General features: G+C 38.8%; 1 protein-coding gene across 1 annotated transcript in view; it reads right to left on the bottom strand.

The window, feature by feature from the left end:
• Positions 1-17,138, bottom strand: part of bmp6 (bone morphogenetic protein 6) — a 53,148-nt gene extending 36,010 nt beyond the window's left edge. The window contains exon 1 of the mRNA XM_023409523.2: positions 16,191-17,138. Coding sequence (XP_023265291.2) covers positions 16,191-16,599 — 409 coding nt within the window. The 5' untranslated portion in view covers positions 16,600-17,138. The remainder of the gene's footprint in view (positions 1-16,190) is intronic.
• Between the last annotated feature and the right edge of the window lie 464 nt (positions 17,139-17,602).

The raw sequence follows: 17,602 nt of genomic DNA, 5'->3' as shown, positions 1-17,602 counted from the left end.
TTTATTTATTATCAGCTGTTATTATTATTATTATTATTATTATTATTGTTGTTGTTATTATTATTATTATTATTATTATTATTATTATTATTATTATTATTATTATCAAAAATGGACACATGAATTTCCCCTAGGGGATAAAAAAAGCTATCTATCCATCCATCCATCCATCCATCCATCCATCCATCCATCCATCCATCTATCCATCTATCTATCCATCTATCTATCCATCTATCTATCTATCTATCTATCTATCTATCTATCTATCTATCTATCTATCTATCTATCCATCCATCCATCCATCCATCCATCCATCCATCCATCCATCCATCCATCCATCCAGCCTTTCAAAATGATCTTATTTCAGTATGGGGAGCCCAATTGTTCACAAAACATGGTTCTCTAAATCTACAATAACCCTTAACTTTCAGTTAGCTTATTATTCTTTTACAAATAAGAAGCATTGTAATTTTAACAAAAGCAACATGCACAACATTGTAATCATACAAGAACACATTGATGAAAGTTTTTCCTAAAGACTCTTTCTATGTTGGCTTTAATCAACAACATAAATAATAGAAATGTTTAAATGTTGCTGTCCTTGAACATTTACATTGACGGATCTAAAGATAGATATTAGAGTTTGTGCTTTTCTAATGTGTCCGTTGTACTTAACAACTTTAAAAACACTAATATTAATTCACCAAAGTGACCTGTTAGATTCATCATGAGGCATATGGTAGATTTGGAAAAACATACTCAGTGTACAATTTAATCACAGTATTTATTAAAAACCTTTTCAATGACAATAACTAAGTAATGAATAAAACTAATGTACATTAGCTGTACTATACTAAAATTTGCTTCAAAATCTCAGCAGTCAATTTTCAGTTCACACTAACGAGTGTGCAAGGCGAATACATACGTCTATGAGGTAACAGCAGCACACATCTATTAAGAGTCTCGTTTTGCTCCAGGTTGCATTTCTGGTTTGTCAGTTCTAGCTGTTTCCTACTGAACACCGTTTTGATGTTAAATTGGTAAATACTTTCAACCTGTGAAGGTGGTGACTGTGCTAGAGCTGATCCATCAATGTATTCCAATTTAATATTTATGAATTCTGTTATGACTATCAGACAACTATCAACTAACTATCAGCAACAGCAGAAATGGAGTTAAGGGCAAGAAACTGAACCTGTGAATACTGAGGACAGAGAATAATAAACATAACAAATGTCCTCTCATCAGAGGAAGATGAACTGAAAGTGGTTTTCTGGCAGCATAATCATCATCACAACTCATTTCAGAACTAAGGATGTCCATGCAGTTTCCTTTGTCCTTACATAAGGTCCTCCTTCTGTTGGCACCAGTCATTCAGTTTTCAGTGTGGATACCTTTGAATGACAGTAAAAGACAAACACTTGAGTTAAGACATGGTATATCACAGTTAATCACACACATATACCAGCTGTCAGGATAGGTGCATGAATGTCTGCTTCAGTTGAGGACTGCTGAATTTACAGTATTAAATGACAAATCCCTACAAGATAATCTTCTTCTACACATTGTGTATTGCACTCAATATAATACGATACCAGTGAGACGAGGAGACAGAAAATACGTTAATGAGATAAACCTGAATGTTTTGCTGCATGAAGGAAAATTCTATCAGCGACTGATTTTTTCTAATAACATGATACTGAGTTCATTGTTATATTGTTATATTTATACTTGTCCTGCAAATGTTTGCATGTTTGGAACCAGGTACAGTTAGTATAACAAACACTAAGTTATCAGCTAGCTAGCTAGGTTAGCAAACAGAATCCATAATTCACTAATTAACTATGTATGTAAATTAACTATAGTATGAATTTGGATGTTAACTGTCTCCCTGTTCTCTGTGACCATTCTCTGGTCAAAACACGTAGGAAAAAAACACACTAGTTTTTAGGGAGGATCATATACATTTAAACTCTAGGTCGTTCAGAAAATAAACATTTACTTACCAAAAAAAAAAACTGGATATCAGCATCCTTCCAGTCTGTTAGTCCCAAAGAACGGGCCATAATTACAGTGAACCGAAAATTCATTAAAACTAAATAACTAACAGCAAAACTGACAGAGCAAAATTCATCCAACACTGACAAATATTGAGAACGTAACAGAAATTTAACACAACTGATTCTAAACGACACGCATTTGATCCAAGCTCTCCCCCGCTGACTGACCTCGCAGCCTGCCTCGTCAGCTTATCAATCATTGCAGATCAGGCACGTCAATCAAACAGGCACGCCCCCAAAAATACCTATTTTTAAGGCCTAATATCTAATTAATTAGGGAATTATTTTCAGATGGACGACCAGAACGCTGAACAAAAGATGTGAATTTAGCCATTGACACCGTAATGAGTTGTGGAAAAAATGCATTGACTGAGTATTTCATTAGATAAGTTGGTGTTTTTTGAATGGGTGTCTATTGGAGCCAGAGTTTTTTGGGGCCAGCCCTATGTGGCCCTCAGTGGTATTGCACTTAGTCAATTCCGCATTGGCTTCACTTCACTTCTCAGCCTACCTCCATTTCTATATACAGTCTATGGTTAAACTATGGTTAAACTTTGGTACAATTCACACTGCATGTCAGGACAAAAAACAAGACAATTTAAAGGTAAATCTACAACACAATCAAGTGTACATAAAATCAAGAGACTGAATACACTCTAAGACCACTGTTTTTGGTTTATTTTTCTACCTCACTACTTGTTCTACTCTTTCTGTTCTACTGGCCCGTATAGTGACAAAGAGATGTAAAATCACTTATAAACATTTTTTAATTGTAATTATATTGTATTTGTATGTATGCATGTAACATAGTAGAAAACATAATGACATTTGAATAGATTTACACACTAATTTTCTGCTTTAATCCGCTGTGTTGTCAAGTCAATTTTTATTTGTATAGCGGCAACTCACGACAGAAGTTATCTCAAGGCAGTTTTCAAATAGAGCAGGTCTAGACCTTCTCTTTATAATATTTTTGACAGAGACCCAACAATTCCCACCAAGAGCAAGCACTAGGCGACAGTTGCAAGGAAAAATTTCCTTGAGGCAGAAACTTTGAGCTATCTATGGTTAAACCCAGTACATATAGTATGGTCCAGGTTGTCCTGCCATTCGTTTTTTCCTTCAAGCACATGAGCTCCTAGGCTGTGTGGCTTTCTCTCTCCCTTCTCTTACTCTATCTCCTTCCTGCCCCCTACACCCACCCCTACCCTCCCACCCCCACCCCCCCCCTCGTCTCTTTCTCTCCTCCTGTTACTCTCTGCAGGTCCTCCGCCTACAGAGCTGTATAGTCTGGATCTGCAACTGCAAACCACCTACTACCCTATCATCCTGTTTACCACTTGCTACTAAATTTACTCTTTACTATAATTAATGATTACAGCATTAAAGTTACCATTACATTATTATTGCTGTTAATGTTATTAATATTACTACTACTGCATGCTGGTCTTTTCCTCTGCACTCTCTCTTGCTCTGTCTCTCTCTTTCTGTCCTGCTTGCATGCTCTCTCTCTCTCTCTCTCTCTCTCTCTCTCTCTCTCTCCCCCAACCCAACAGGTCGAGGCAGATGGCCGCCCACCCTGAGTCCGTTTCTGCTCAAGGTTTCTGCCTCAAGGAAATTTTTTCTTTGCCACAGTGCTTGCTCTTGGTGGGAATTGTTGGGTCTCTGTAAATAATATTATAAAGAGAAGGTCTAGGCCTGATGTATTTGAAAATTGCCTTGAGATAACTTCTGTTGTAAGTAATAAAATAAAAATTGACGTGAAATCTATTCAAATGTCATTATGTTTTCTACTATGTTATATACATTACAAGTACAATACAATTACAATAAAAAAAACTGTTTATAAGAGATTTTACATCTCTTTGTCACTATACAGGTCAGTAGAACAGAAAGAGTAGAACACGAACCAAACCGAACCAAAAACAGTGGTTTGAGAGTGTATTCCGTCTCTTTCATTTTCTGTACACTTGATTGTGTTGTAGATTTACCTGTAAATGGTCTTATTTTTTGTCCTGACATGCAGTGTGAATACCTTATATACACAGGTGTATGCCTTTCTAATCTATATCCAATCAATTCAATTTGCCACAGGTGGACTCCAGTCAAGTTCTAGACACATCTCAAAGATAATTAAAGCGAAGAGGATGCACCGGGCCACAACCTGTAGTGCCACAGCATGGTCAGAAGAATGTACATGAAACAACTGCAAAAGTGCAAAAACATATGCTTTCACTTATTGTTACTATGTATTATTGAATGTAGATTAATGGATAAAAATTGCGATCTACAGCACAAGAAACTGTGCAAAAAATGAAAGGGCCTGAATACTTCATGAATCCACTGTAACTGAGAGTTTAACAATATGACAAATTGTTTTTGTGCCAGTTTTATGCCTTAAACTGCACAATTCATGAAGGAAGGAAACCTCCCCCTTAGCGCATAGTACATAATTAGCTATTAGCTCCAGCACTCTGATCAGAGCCTTTCAATTTTATATGGTGCTAAGTAATAGAAGGTTGTGGATAGTTTTGCACATAAGAAAAGCCTGTTTTAAAGCATGTGTTTATTGCAGTTAGATGGATTCTGCAACTATTTATCAGGCTCTATGATTAGTACTTTGCCTGAGGTGCATTTTAAGTTTAAATGTGGAGCTACAAAAATAAGACAAACCTGACAAACTTGTAATAAACTGGAATTACCTTTTAATAAAATATCTCAATGATTGTCCCAAGTCATCCACACTTGAACAACACGGACAGTTTCAGCTTCCATACTAGTTCATTTTGATTATGTTCAGGATGATATTAAAGGTTGGATATAATATATATTAATGATAGTTTGGAGCTAGCTGGTTAGCGTGCCAACTTCAATAGAAGAAAAGAAGTGATAGAAACAAGAGTTAACACTGGCGTTGCTTTGCACCATTGGAGACAGCTCTTAGTGAGTAAAGGAATGAAGTTTGATTCTGAATTCCCAATGTTTCTTCTAGACTGGTAAGTAAACAGCTATTAATGCTAATGTTGGCTAGCAAAACTTACAAATAGCTCCTTTAGGTTTTTTCATGGAGTGGAGATTGCTTTCTGGAAAAAATATCTCTTATGTAGTCTACATTGAAAAATGTAATTTTAGGTCTGCACATTTATGGAACAGCACTGACTAAGTACCACCACTTTCCTCCTTTTGTTGATCTAATAAAGTATGCGTGCCATTTTATGGGGTTTTGAACAGTTGTTTGGATTATACATGCACACAGATATTTTGAGCAAAAGTGGCCCTCAAATGATCAGATATTGCCATTAGGTTATAGTTGTGCTTTGCTTGCCCTTATGGCTAATCAGATTCTACCGACCATGATTGGTCGGTAGAAACTGTAGACAGCATGCCTTTAGTTACCTTCAGACTGCCTACCACAATAACTTTGTTCTACTGAGGTCAGCATGCTTCGGTCCACCATCTCACCACTTTCAAATAGCAACTGCCTTAAAGACAGTGCGTAATATAATTTCTTGTATTGTAAATGCAACAATGGCTGAAGCTCTGAGCAAGTGACCATCACCACTACCTGCTACCAACAAGATACCATGTTTAGCAGCAGAGAAAACTTTCAACTGGATTAGGCTTCATATCAGGATTGCTTGTAGAGTTATAGTTTTTCCACCACTTTCATACAGGGTTGGGATGGAGGTTTCTAAACTGGGTTGGAAAAATAAGCTCCTGATTACTGAAATGTAATTGTATGGTTCTTCTGGACCACTGTCTAGCCTTTAGTTATTTTTCTATTTGGAGATGATATAGCAGATAAAAGAGAGAAGTTATTAAACAGAAAGACCGATTCTGCACTAAATAACCTGAATGACGAAATTGTGTATTGTTCTGTTGATTAGATGAAGAGTTACATTCCTCTCAGAGTGTATACAATACGAGCTGGGCTTAGACAGCAGCTAATCTATGTATAACAAAGACAATGTAGATGTACACAAAAGAAAGATGGGAGGCTTCCTGTTGGAAAAGGATTCATACTGGACTTTTAAACACTCAGATAAGGTATCCAGGAGACTAGCTGCTTGGAGGTGTGGAAAGTGACTGTACAGGAGGAAGTACTGGGCGGAGTTTCCCCTGCACATCCTTAGTGATAAGATCCTTTTATGCAGAAAGCCTCATGGCACTGGAATCGAATACATTTTTGCTTTGGGTGTTCTCATTGGCAGTCGAACCCCTGACCCTTGGACATATTAGTGTAATGTTGTACCTACTGAGATATGAATACCAACATCTTTTTTCATCTTATTTCTATCTCATCTGACTGTTCTTTATCTTTTTCTCTATTTACAGGTTTATTATGTCTCAATGCTCTCTCCTCCTTGTATTTTTATTCTATCACTCTATTTTTCTTCTCTGACAAAGTCTCTGGTTAGAGGCCTCAGCTCTTTCTCTCTGTCCTCCGCAACTTTTTGCAAAAAACAATGTACTGAATTAGAAAAGCGGAACAGAAAATCATACAAATCTGTATTGAATTCTGTAATTGAATAACAATATCAATTCTTTAACTGAAACCCTTCCCCTACCCTTAACCGTCCTAACCCTAGCCCAAATACTTGTTGTAAACTTGCTCAAAGCAAAAAAGGTATTTTTTCAAAAAAGAAAATATGCAATAAACAGTGATGAAACTGCAGTTGTGAGCTAAATCATTGCATATTTCTGTGAAATGACATACATATTAGTTTCTGATAAAAACACAGCATGAACACATCTTGCTTCACTTCCTCCTCCTCCTATTCTTTTTCTCATCTCTCTCTTCCTTCCTCCGTCCCACCATCCCTCCAATCTCCAACTGTTTTCCTGTCAGTATCATGTTTGGAAAGTCAGCCTAGGGGTTGTAAATTTGTCAGCGACTGCATGGCTGAAAGGGAGGCTACTTACTCAGAAGGATCAGGAGCATTGGCACTTACATGGGGCCTTTTTCTCACTATGGACATGTGGTTGTTTCAGACCACCACAGAGGGTTCCAGCTTTCTTTGTGACACCAGTGATGCAAGCCAAGTCACATGTCTGTATTTGTGTACTTGTAAAGACTTTAAGTGAGTGACTACATAGATTCCCCAACCCCTTGGCCCTAGCCTTAAAGGAAAACTCCACCCTAACACATTTACCATTGTTAAATAAACATTAATTGTTGGTCTACCTTACATTTCTGGGTCCCTGACATGCTGCATATGATATATTTTCTTTTGACAGAAAATACACTCACTCTCTTTTTCTCACCATAATCCAAACATCAGACTCAATGCAGCAGGTTTAGAAATATGGTCACAATCTCCATTTCCTGAGTTACACTATTGGCCACAATTGTTTTTACAGATCATTATGATGTCAAAGTGAAGTCACCTCATCATTTCATCCATAGACATTTGTGTTAAATTGTGTCATAATGAGAATATTAATTTGTGAGTTATGGCAAAAAACTTGTTTTTTGAGGTCACTGTGACTTATATCCTTTGACCACCAAATCTAATCAGTTCATTCTTGAGTCCAAATGAATATTTGAGCCAAATTTGAAGAAATTTACTCAAGGCGTTACTGAGGTATCGCCTTCATGAGAATGGGATGGACACACAGGGTTGTCTGTGTGCGAAAACATAATGCCTCTGGCCTTGCTGTCGCCGACGCGGAGGCATAACAAGTCAGATACGTTTAAGTGGGTTGATCAGAAAAAGTTGAGTTTAAGTTTAACACACGATAATCTTGGAAGGCACGCCTCATCACGGATACATATGTAACACCATCGACAGGTTTTATTTTCCTCTTAACCAATCTATTACATATCTAAAATGTGCACCCGCTTCTTCATGCAATTCTGTAATGAGTCAATCATCAATAAACTCTCAGTTAATGTTCAAAGGTCAGAATGGGAAAGAAATTGATATCAATGACTTTGACTGTGGCATGATTGTTGGTGAGAGTCAACAGTCAACAGTCTCTAGAGTTTACTCAGAATTTTATGAAAAAACAAAAACATCCAGTGGGCAGCAGTTCGGCAGACAGAATCTCTTGGTTTATGAGAGAGGTTAGAGGAGATTGGTCAGCCTCTTTCGAGCTGACAGAAAGGCTACGGTAACTCAGATAAGCACTTCCCACAGTGCTGAGCAGAACAGTATCTCAAGCTAGAGATGTCATGATAAATTTGGTCACCAATGAAATTCCACAATTCTCAATACCAAATTCAATACCAACACTGTAAAAAATAGAAAACAACAGAGGCTGCTGCACACATAGTGTGCTACACATACACACGTGTGCATGCACACAGACACACAACACATGCACACACCTCCATGTAAGTCAGTGTGCAAGTAGTAACTTAAATAGAATAACAATGTGACAGTCCAATGATGTGAAAATACTCAACTCTGAACAGTAATGACTAGCCTACTAATGTTGTGGGCACCAAGCTCAGATTATAAGCATGCTTTTACAGTTATTATACAGTACTTTATTTATCCCCTAGGGGAAAGAAGAAAGCTGAGTTGTTGTATAGCCTGATGGCAGTGGGAACAAAGGATCTCCACTTCAGCGCAGTAAGATGAGACGTTTGCTGCAGCTGTAGCTGCTTGTCTGTCCTGCCAGAATGTTGTGGAGAGGATGGTTGGTACTGTACTCATCAATCCTAGAAGAATTCACATCTCCAATACCTACGACATCTACGGTACTCTTGGTACTAACTGTACTGTACAAAACGTGTACCATCAGAATTTTGGCATCAACTTGGTGCTTAAGTTGTGGTTCTTGTGACATCCCCTATCTCAGACGACCTAACACATCAAACAACAGAAGACCGCATCAGGTTGCACTCCTGTCAGCCAAGAATAGACATCTGAGGCTGCAGTGGGCAGTGGCCTACCAACACTGGACTGATAAAGACTGAAAAAATGTATTCCAGTCTGATGAATCTCGATTTATGCCGAAGCAGGCAGTCGGTAGGGTCAGAATTTGGCATCAACAGCATGAACTCATGACCCTCAAGCATCCTTTGGGTATGCCTTTTTTCTTTCCTCTCTTCCCTCCTCTTTTTATGCTTTACTAGCACTACAGATAAATCCCAGCATTCGTGTCTGTGGTATTAGAGAAGAATGTGACATCAGGAATGTTTACTGTGACATTTACGCCACTCTTGTTGGCCGCGGTCATCTCCATTACCAGATGGGGCTTCTCCAGCAGAGCAAATGACTGGGTCATTACATAATTAATAGAGTTCAATGGGCACACAAGAACATGTCGAGTCTGAGTTCAGCAGTTCATAGGTTCACAACCTTTTTTAGCACTGGGGCAGACCATAAATTCCAAACACATACCTTCCAGTGTTTACAAAGCGGTTGGCCTCCTGTACTGTGTAGCCTAACATTAAATTTATGATCATGAAAAGGTCTAAGGAGGCTGTAATATTAAACTGCACTTTCTGTTACCACTGTAACCAGGGGTGACAACAAATGAACCAGGACATTAATCATAAAGCTTACAACGTTAAGGCGTTAACTGTATAATAAAAAATGACAAGCTGTTAAGATTTGACATAAGACAGAAGATGAGACATGATTTCCAGTTCTTTCACATCAACATAACAGCAACATGTTGATTCAGTGTGCACTAATGCAACCTATGGCATCCACGTGTTCATACTTCCTCAGTGTATGTGCACCTTTGTTCCCTTCTTGCAGTCACCCCAAACTTCCCCACCACCCTGACAAAAAAACACAGAAAACAGGCTAAATCCATGAATCAAAATAGAGACAAACTTGTTTGCATCTCTGCCCTCTGTTTGAACCTCTTTGATTGCCTCTTTTACACAAACTAAATATACAAACACAGCCTCACACTGGCACATAAGCACTAATTCCAGGTTAATGTCTGCTAAAAATCCCCTGTGTGACCTCCTTCCACTGCCCATCACCTCCTAAACCTGTCACACTCCTCCATCCTACACCAATATCATTCTGAAGTGAAATGTCCAATGAAGACAGGAGGAAGACAGAGAAAAAAAACACAGCAAGTATAATCTCTTTACTCAATCTCAGCTGGAAATGTAGAGATATCATCAGTGGATGGGCTGGGGGGAAGAGGAGTGATATATGAGTGCATAGTAGGGTGTTGAGAGCCGGGTTAATAAGAGAGATTACATCAAGTGTAAATGGAATGATTTCTTATAAATAATTATCTGCCGACATCAAGGTTGACCAACTGTGTGTGTACTATCGGTTTATCAAACTGAGCCAGTAATCCTGATGGAGCATCTGATTAGGACCCACTGCTCTCATTTATTTACTCTTTTTTATTGGCCGATATTGGCCTATCACAGATATAATGGTATCGGCTCCTATATTCTCCAATATACACTGATATGAATACTTTTATTAAGAAGTAATAATGCAGTTGATCAAGTGTCCAAAATGCACAGGTCAAGTCGAGTTATACAGACCGCATTTTAGGTATATTTGATCCTTTGTTTTCATTTGAGTTAAATATATGTGTGTGTGTGTGTATATATATATACATATATATATATATATATATATATATATATACATATATATATATTCTTATATTCTTCAGTTTTTTTATTTATAGTTATTTATTTTTATAGTTATTTTATTTAATTCCCAGTGAAGTTTACTGTTTCAGTGCACTGATGTCATTTTGGACGATAAAGTTTATGGTTAAACTATAAAATATCCTGCTTTCATTACATATCTTTTTCACAAGTGTCAAGTGTTTTTATATATTTATATATATATATATCGGCTGATATATCATATCAGATTTTTTTGACTCCCTTATATTGGTATCAGCCCCAAAAGTCCAATATCAGTTGGTCTCTAATGTGTACATCTCAAAACAAAGTCTGTTGTGTCAACAGACTTTGACAGACTTACTAAAGAAAATACAGTTAGGACACATGCATATATTCATAGACACTGTAAGGTCTGTAGCAAGAACTCAGATGGACAATTGAGTTGTCCTGAAACACCTCGTCTTTTATGACACACATAAAGCAGGACTGGAAAAGACATAATCTGGTTAACCAGATATGTTTTCTCCATCAACCCTGTTTGTTTCTTGAGGCAGCTGTATGTTTTGCCAGAGTGCTTGACAACTAATACAATCCAAACATGAGAAAAGGGAAGCACTTTAAAACACTGTAACTTAATAGGCAGAATTATTTGTATATCTTGGGCCATTCTTGAACATAGCGGCAGTGAAATATCTGATTCTGTAAACAGATGAAAACACAGAGGTTTGCAGTTTGTAAATGTAATTTTTCTCACCATTACGGGAGGGTTTCAACTGCCAAGCCTTTGTCTCAAAAAAGATCCTTGAGTCCACCCCAGCATATCTTGAATTCCTCGTTTAACTTCTAGCTAATGTTGTTTATGGTATACTCGATGCTGACGTGAAGCGGCAACTGGTCCTCTTTTCTGCTCTCTTCTGGTCTCTGAGGTTTTTCAGGAAACATTTCAGGACGGTTTTGTGAAATTCTTCCAAAGCTCCCTTCTACATGAAACAACTGACTCTTTGATTGAGTCAATTTATTACTTGATCATACAGGGACTTTGGGACAGCTTCAGGTGTATAACAACAACGGTGGAACGGTTCACACAATCCACAGTTCGGCTTGTATCATGGTTTTGGGGGTCACAGTTTTCGGTTCGCTATACGTTGTTGTTTTTTTCTATTTTTTAACACCATACCATACATCAGCATGAGATATATAGCCTATTTAGCCACCATTTACAGTTTTTTAAAAAATCAGTTATTCTCAAGGACATGTCATGTACCCATGCAAAAACGGAAAGAATGAGGCAGTTTGATATAAGACACATCATTGTGACAGTCTTAGGTTAAAGCTAGGTGAGATTTTGGTACAGCAAAAGGGGGCGGGTCTGCAAAATGGGGCTTTTCATCTCCCACTCCAAAGTAATGTAATGGGCAGTCACAATTAGTAAACTTTCAGTGGCCCTGGAGGTCCATCCATCAGTAGTAAGAGCTACATAGGCTGTGTCGCACAACTCTTTGACAACTCCTTGTCGTTTCTCTTCATAATGTTGGGGAATTACCATGTAGCTTAAGTGTGTGCAGGAGGGGATATTATACCGCGGCTTGAGTACTTTAATCATATGCTGAAATCCTGCATCCTCCACCACAGCATAAGGCTGCATATCTATTGCCATGAAACCTCCAAATACTTTCGTTATGGCTTTTGCCCTGCCTGATCAGAGGCTGTTTAAAAGCTGCGGGCAGTACAAGTTGTTCTTTCCTACCTGACTCTCTCCTCCTTGTGCTGTCAATTGACACACTGGGGTGATGTCTCCGTAGATGAGCCAACATATTGGACGTGTTGCCGCTAGCATGAGCAACATGTGTTGCACAGTGCTTGCACACAGTTTTATCAACCACTTTCTGACCATTGTCATCATCATAGGTAGCACTAAATCCAAAATGCTGCTCCCACACAGGAGACTGAAACAATGCTACTGGCGCATCCTCTAACTCTGGGCCTCCTTTTTCTTTTCCGCCTGCCATTTCCACAACTGACCTGGCTGTTGAACTCGACACTTAAACCCTTCACTTCCATGCCAAATGAAAAGAATCTTCAATGGGTTACTGATACAAAGCTTTTTTGTGCATGCCTTGAACCAAACAATACACACATGCCCCGAACCGAGACAAGCGAACCAAATGGGCCACATTTTATTCATGAACCGTTCCATCCCTAATTACAACCTACTGCTGGTTCGGAGTAGCACCAAACCTGATTTTAGCAGTAGCCAGAGAAAACAAAGACGAAAGCAATCAGATGTTTGATTTAGCTAACAGAGACACATACATGTGGCTAAGTATAAACCTAAATTCATTTTTTAATACTCATCTGGACTTTATCCAACAATGTCTAAATAGGCCTTTGAAGAAAAATCAGTCTGCTGATTAGATTGTGGGCCAGTTCAAGATCACCTTTTAATCATGACAGGGTATTTCAAATGTTAGGAAAAGTAAAACAAGAATGAATGACTGTATTTTTCTGGATTATTTGGGACCTTCCCTCTGGTAAAATCCCAACAAAAAAAACGAAGAGGATGGAAGAGCAAACAACCAACTAGCACTGTGGATGCGTGCTGAGACGAGCCAGGTTAGAGAGGCCTCCATACCTGTCTGTTTGCCTGGCATGGGAGAGCTAAAGTGAAACAAACTCATCACAATTAAATGCAGATGACACAAAAACAACATTTGGAGTTACTGTTCTGTGAACCATGAAACCAAGGCCATTTCTGTGCATCCTTGACTCACCATAACAACAAGCTAACAGCTCAACCACAAAACCAAACCTGATAGGAATATCAAGATCCCCCCTGCTGTCTATTAAAGCTCTTGCAGTGGCTTTGGATAATTGTTCAGCAATATAATCAGTGAGTATTGACATCTTGTATTTGTCCTCCACTGGGATGCACCCTGCAAGTATTGGTCAGTGTCCCCCCACTTACTATATTATATACTATACTATATTTACCATATAGTATATCTTGATTATATACTATACTATATTGAAAGATTTGCAGAGAAGAGTTCTCTTCAACCTTGAAAAAAAGATCTATTTGTACTTAAAACATCACACATAAAGACTCCTCATGGAGGACCCCAGAATTTCCTGTACATAAACTACTACCATTTTCTTTTTATATGGCCATTTAATGTAGGATTATCATAATTTTCTCGCATTCACTTCATGTTCAAAATCAGTGTCTGTTTGAGCCACAAAGAAAACTAAATCTGTTGAAATCCACATTCAAGAAGTATAAACTAGCCCTAAACTCTAGTTAACAGTGACTGCCACTGTGCATTAGGACATGTCTGAAGCTGCAGCATGTCACACAGAATGAGTCATACTTGTCACTTCACTAGACCTCTATGGAAAGCAAGACATCCACAAATATGTTTCTGGTCCTACCTTTTTTTTTTTTTAGTGGATGACAAGTGGTGAAGGCTAAGGAGAACAGATGACTGAACAAGAGGTCTATATGAATCATGCAGAGGAGGGGTGAAGAGGCACATGGCTTGCAGAGAGAACACTTGTGACTGGATGTAACGCAGGGGCTCTTAAATCTATCCATGTCCCAAGAGAATAGCCCCAGAAAATGAGCTCTCTATCTGTACTACTGCCACAGCTGGCTGTTAAAGACATCAGTTGAAAGCCAAAGCTTAAATCACTGTCATCATTTTATTTGCTACGTGTTAGTGAAATCTACATGTATTGAGAATTTCCTAATGAAAACAGGTGAAGCCAGTTTTAAATCAGATCACCTGTGTAAGAGTAAGTCTTCTCTGATTTGATTTAGCAAACACAGATAATACAGGGAAAGTGCCTTTCCACAAAGTCTCCTTTGGCTCTGTCTGTTAACCAAACCCATATTTTTCAAATTGTTTCAGACAAATTGTTTGTCTTCTATGTCTTTCTTCCTTTCATTTATCTTGATTCTAATTTGTAGTTTCACTCTGGCCACACGATATCTAGATTTTTAGGCTGTTTTTTTAAATAAAAAGGACCACCCAGAAGAGTTTCAGGCAACTCTAAGTCATTCCTCACAAACTGCTCCAATCGAGAAAGAGACACATTAAAAACTAATCGGATGGCGATGACACACAGTAGAAGCGCAAGGCCTTATTTGCAAAGCAGATGGAAAGCCTTGGCCTGTCCAACATTAATTACAATCACATTCGAGGAGGAAGCCGTCTCTCCTCCAGGACAGTTAGGACTCTGTGTACAGCTGGAAGAGATGGCAACCTAATCCCCTGGTCACTGCAGAAATCTGAGGGAATCGTCAAAAGATGCACAGGACGTGATTAATCAAAGTGGAGAGCCAGATGTGCAAAAGCACAGGAGTATAAACCCAAACTGACACAGCACAGGAATACTAAAACCACAGACACAAACACTACGCCGTCACCATCACACTCACCTCGAAAAGCTAACAGAAGGGGTTCGACATCTGAGACCAAAACTGCAACCGCCTTCTGTTTGAATATCTGGTTTTCATCAACACATCTTGCAACACAAAAACTCAGAGAACCATTAAGTAGAGAAGCATTTTTGAACTTGGGCGCTCCAGCCTATTATAATCTTCTATATATAATATATATTCTCTATATCTAATTATAATCTAAGGGTACTAAGTGACTACTAAATGGTTTACAAAGGTGAGGAGTAAAGAACTTCCTGTTTCAACAGCAGCTTAGAGTCAGAAAAGTGACAAATTCCCACTGTTCTCGTGTCCTTATCATGAAAATGCCCTTAGTTCCCAAGAAGACTGACAATCAATCTGGATTCATGCCTTCTTGTCCACCAGTCTCTGACTCTCTGTTTATCTTCAGGCACTCTGTTTAGAGTGTCCCAGTAAACACTAGAGCTGCTAATGGAAGTTAGGGCTTTTGGCTTTTATGTTCCAAACTAGTTGAAGTGTCGCTCTTTATCGTCACTGGAGCTAATTAAAGACAAATCTGCTTAGGTAACACAAACAAGAATAAGTCCTTTATATAGAAAATACCAGTGGTAGTGGTTGATGGTTTGCTGAGACTATGGATCTCCATTTTCCCGCAAAGTTAAAAATAATGGAGTACACCTCACAGTAAAACTGACTACAGAATCTCAGTGCTATAAATGAGGAGCAAAGGAGGGCCAATCAGCCCGGAGACGGGACACATAGATACTAACAACAAATAACAATATAAACCTCATGAGTTTTTCTAACCCACAGACAAGATGAGGGAGTAATTTTTGCCTGTTTGGCTCATACAATGAACTAGTTCACGATCCAACTCTAGTGCTTGATGTTAAATCTGTCGTGCTAATGCCCTGTGATCTCAAATGTGTGGCGAACAATGGTCCAGTGTGACAGATGATTTTCATTTTAAGATAAGGACAAGGCCTTTATGCGTAATTGTTTTGTTTTTTTAAATAACTTCCCCACAAAACTGACACTATTTTGTCAAACGAGATTTCTTCATGTCAGCCAAAGTTTAGGTGGGTTTCTTCTTACAATAAATTCACAAATAACCCTTATCATGACATAATTTCAGGTAACTTACCTAAATTAACGAAGCTCATCACCATATCTGCATCATTTAGAAAGGCAGTCTCTTGATATGTGGCCAGAGGAGAGCTCTGGGTTGTCAGCGTGGACTGATATCCGTCCAGCATGCCTTGCACTTGGCTTTTCTCATCGCTTGATATGGTGTTGTATAAGTCCAACATGAAAAGTGGAGCAGAGTTGAACTTTCCGTGTGACAGATGCGGTCTAGGTCTGTGCGGTAGCCCGAGAATGGACAGGATCTCCCTCTGCATCTCCCTCTTTGCGTGCGTCCGCAGTCGCCGCTGGATGAAACCTGGGTGCACTTCGTTGTTTCCATCCAGCGAATAATTACTCCCCGCGATCGAGAACATGCAGTAGTAAGCGCTCCACCACAATACGACCAAGGCAAGACAGCAGCTGGTCATGTTGTTGTCCCGCCTGTGCTCTCCGGAGTCCCAAGTGTGTCTGCCTTGGAGCTTCAGTCGCCTGTCCAAATGCAAAATGAGCGTAACGGTCACCGAAGTCTGTCCGAGCTCGCTGTTATCTGTCAGCCACAGATCAGAAGCGAAAAAAAAGTGGCATATCAAGCCATTTGAAATACTTCCTAAAGCAAAATTCGCTGAAAACTGTCGGTGCTGCTTTCATTTTTGATTTCCGTAGCGCGCTGTGGTGCTTCAGGATAAAGTGCACCATGCGAAACTTTATTGAGCACTCGGTAAAGTTTGTCAGAAGCCACCGTTTGATACGAAGTTCACAAGGAAAAGAACAACTCCTCTAAAATAAGCCATTTTACAGATGCATTTGCTCTCCAAAATATATCATTTTCCAAATTTGAGCTGACAAAAAAACGCCTTTTAATAGTTTCGCCGCTCTCAATGACTGTCACCTAGGCTGTGTACGAGAGTCTAACAGGAATCAGCAGGTTGGAGCCCATATGCTTGCTTGCCCGCGTACGTTTATGTATGTGTGTGTGTGTGTGTGTGTGTGTGTGTGTGTGTGTGTGTGTGTGTGTGTGTGTGTGTGTGTGAGTGTGCTCAGAAACCGCCCACTCCATGCGCATTTAGCCAGAGGTGGAGCTCTCTAGGCTACAAGGACAACTCTAACGTCATATTTCCATATTTTGTTAGCTGCATAATAACAGTCCGCCTATTCTTATAAATAAGTCAAGTTAAATCTTTGCATTCCCTGATTATTGCACATGATACTTATTACATTATAGTTAATGTGATATGGCTTAATCCATGCCTACTTTTTTGCTGAACTTCTACATGTTATAAGTAGCCTATTGTTGGGATATACCTATAACTTCACATTGCCCAGCTGTGTTTTAGATTTCTGCAGTGCATAGTTTGTTTATAAAAGGATTACAATTTCTGTTAAATACTATTTGAATAGTTGTACGTTACCTAACTTTATAAACACTGAAAA

The sequence above is a fragment of the Seriola lalandi genome, unplaced genomic scaffold (assembly GCF_002814215.2).
Source record: "Seriola lalandi dorsalis isolate HSWRI2012SDOR001 ecotype SW California unplaced genomic scaffold, Sedor1 jcf7180002054395, whole genome shotgun sequence".
Classification (NCBI taxonomy): Eukaryota; Metazoa; Chordata; class Actinopteri; order Carangiformes; family Carangidae; genus Seriola; species Seriola lalandi.
Note: the sequence above shows the minus strand (reverse complement) of the source record. Positions and strands in the feature narration are given on the sequence as shown.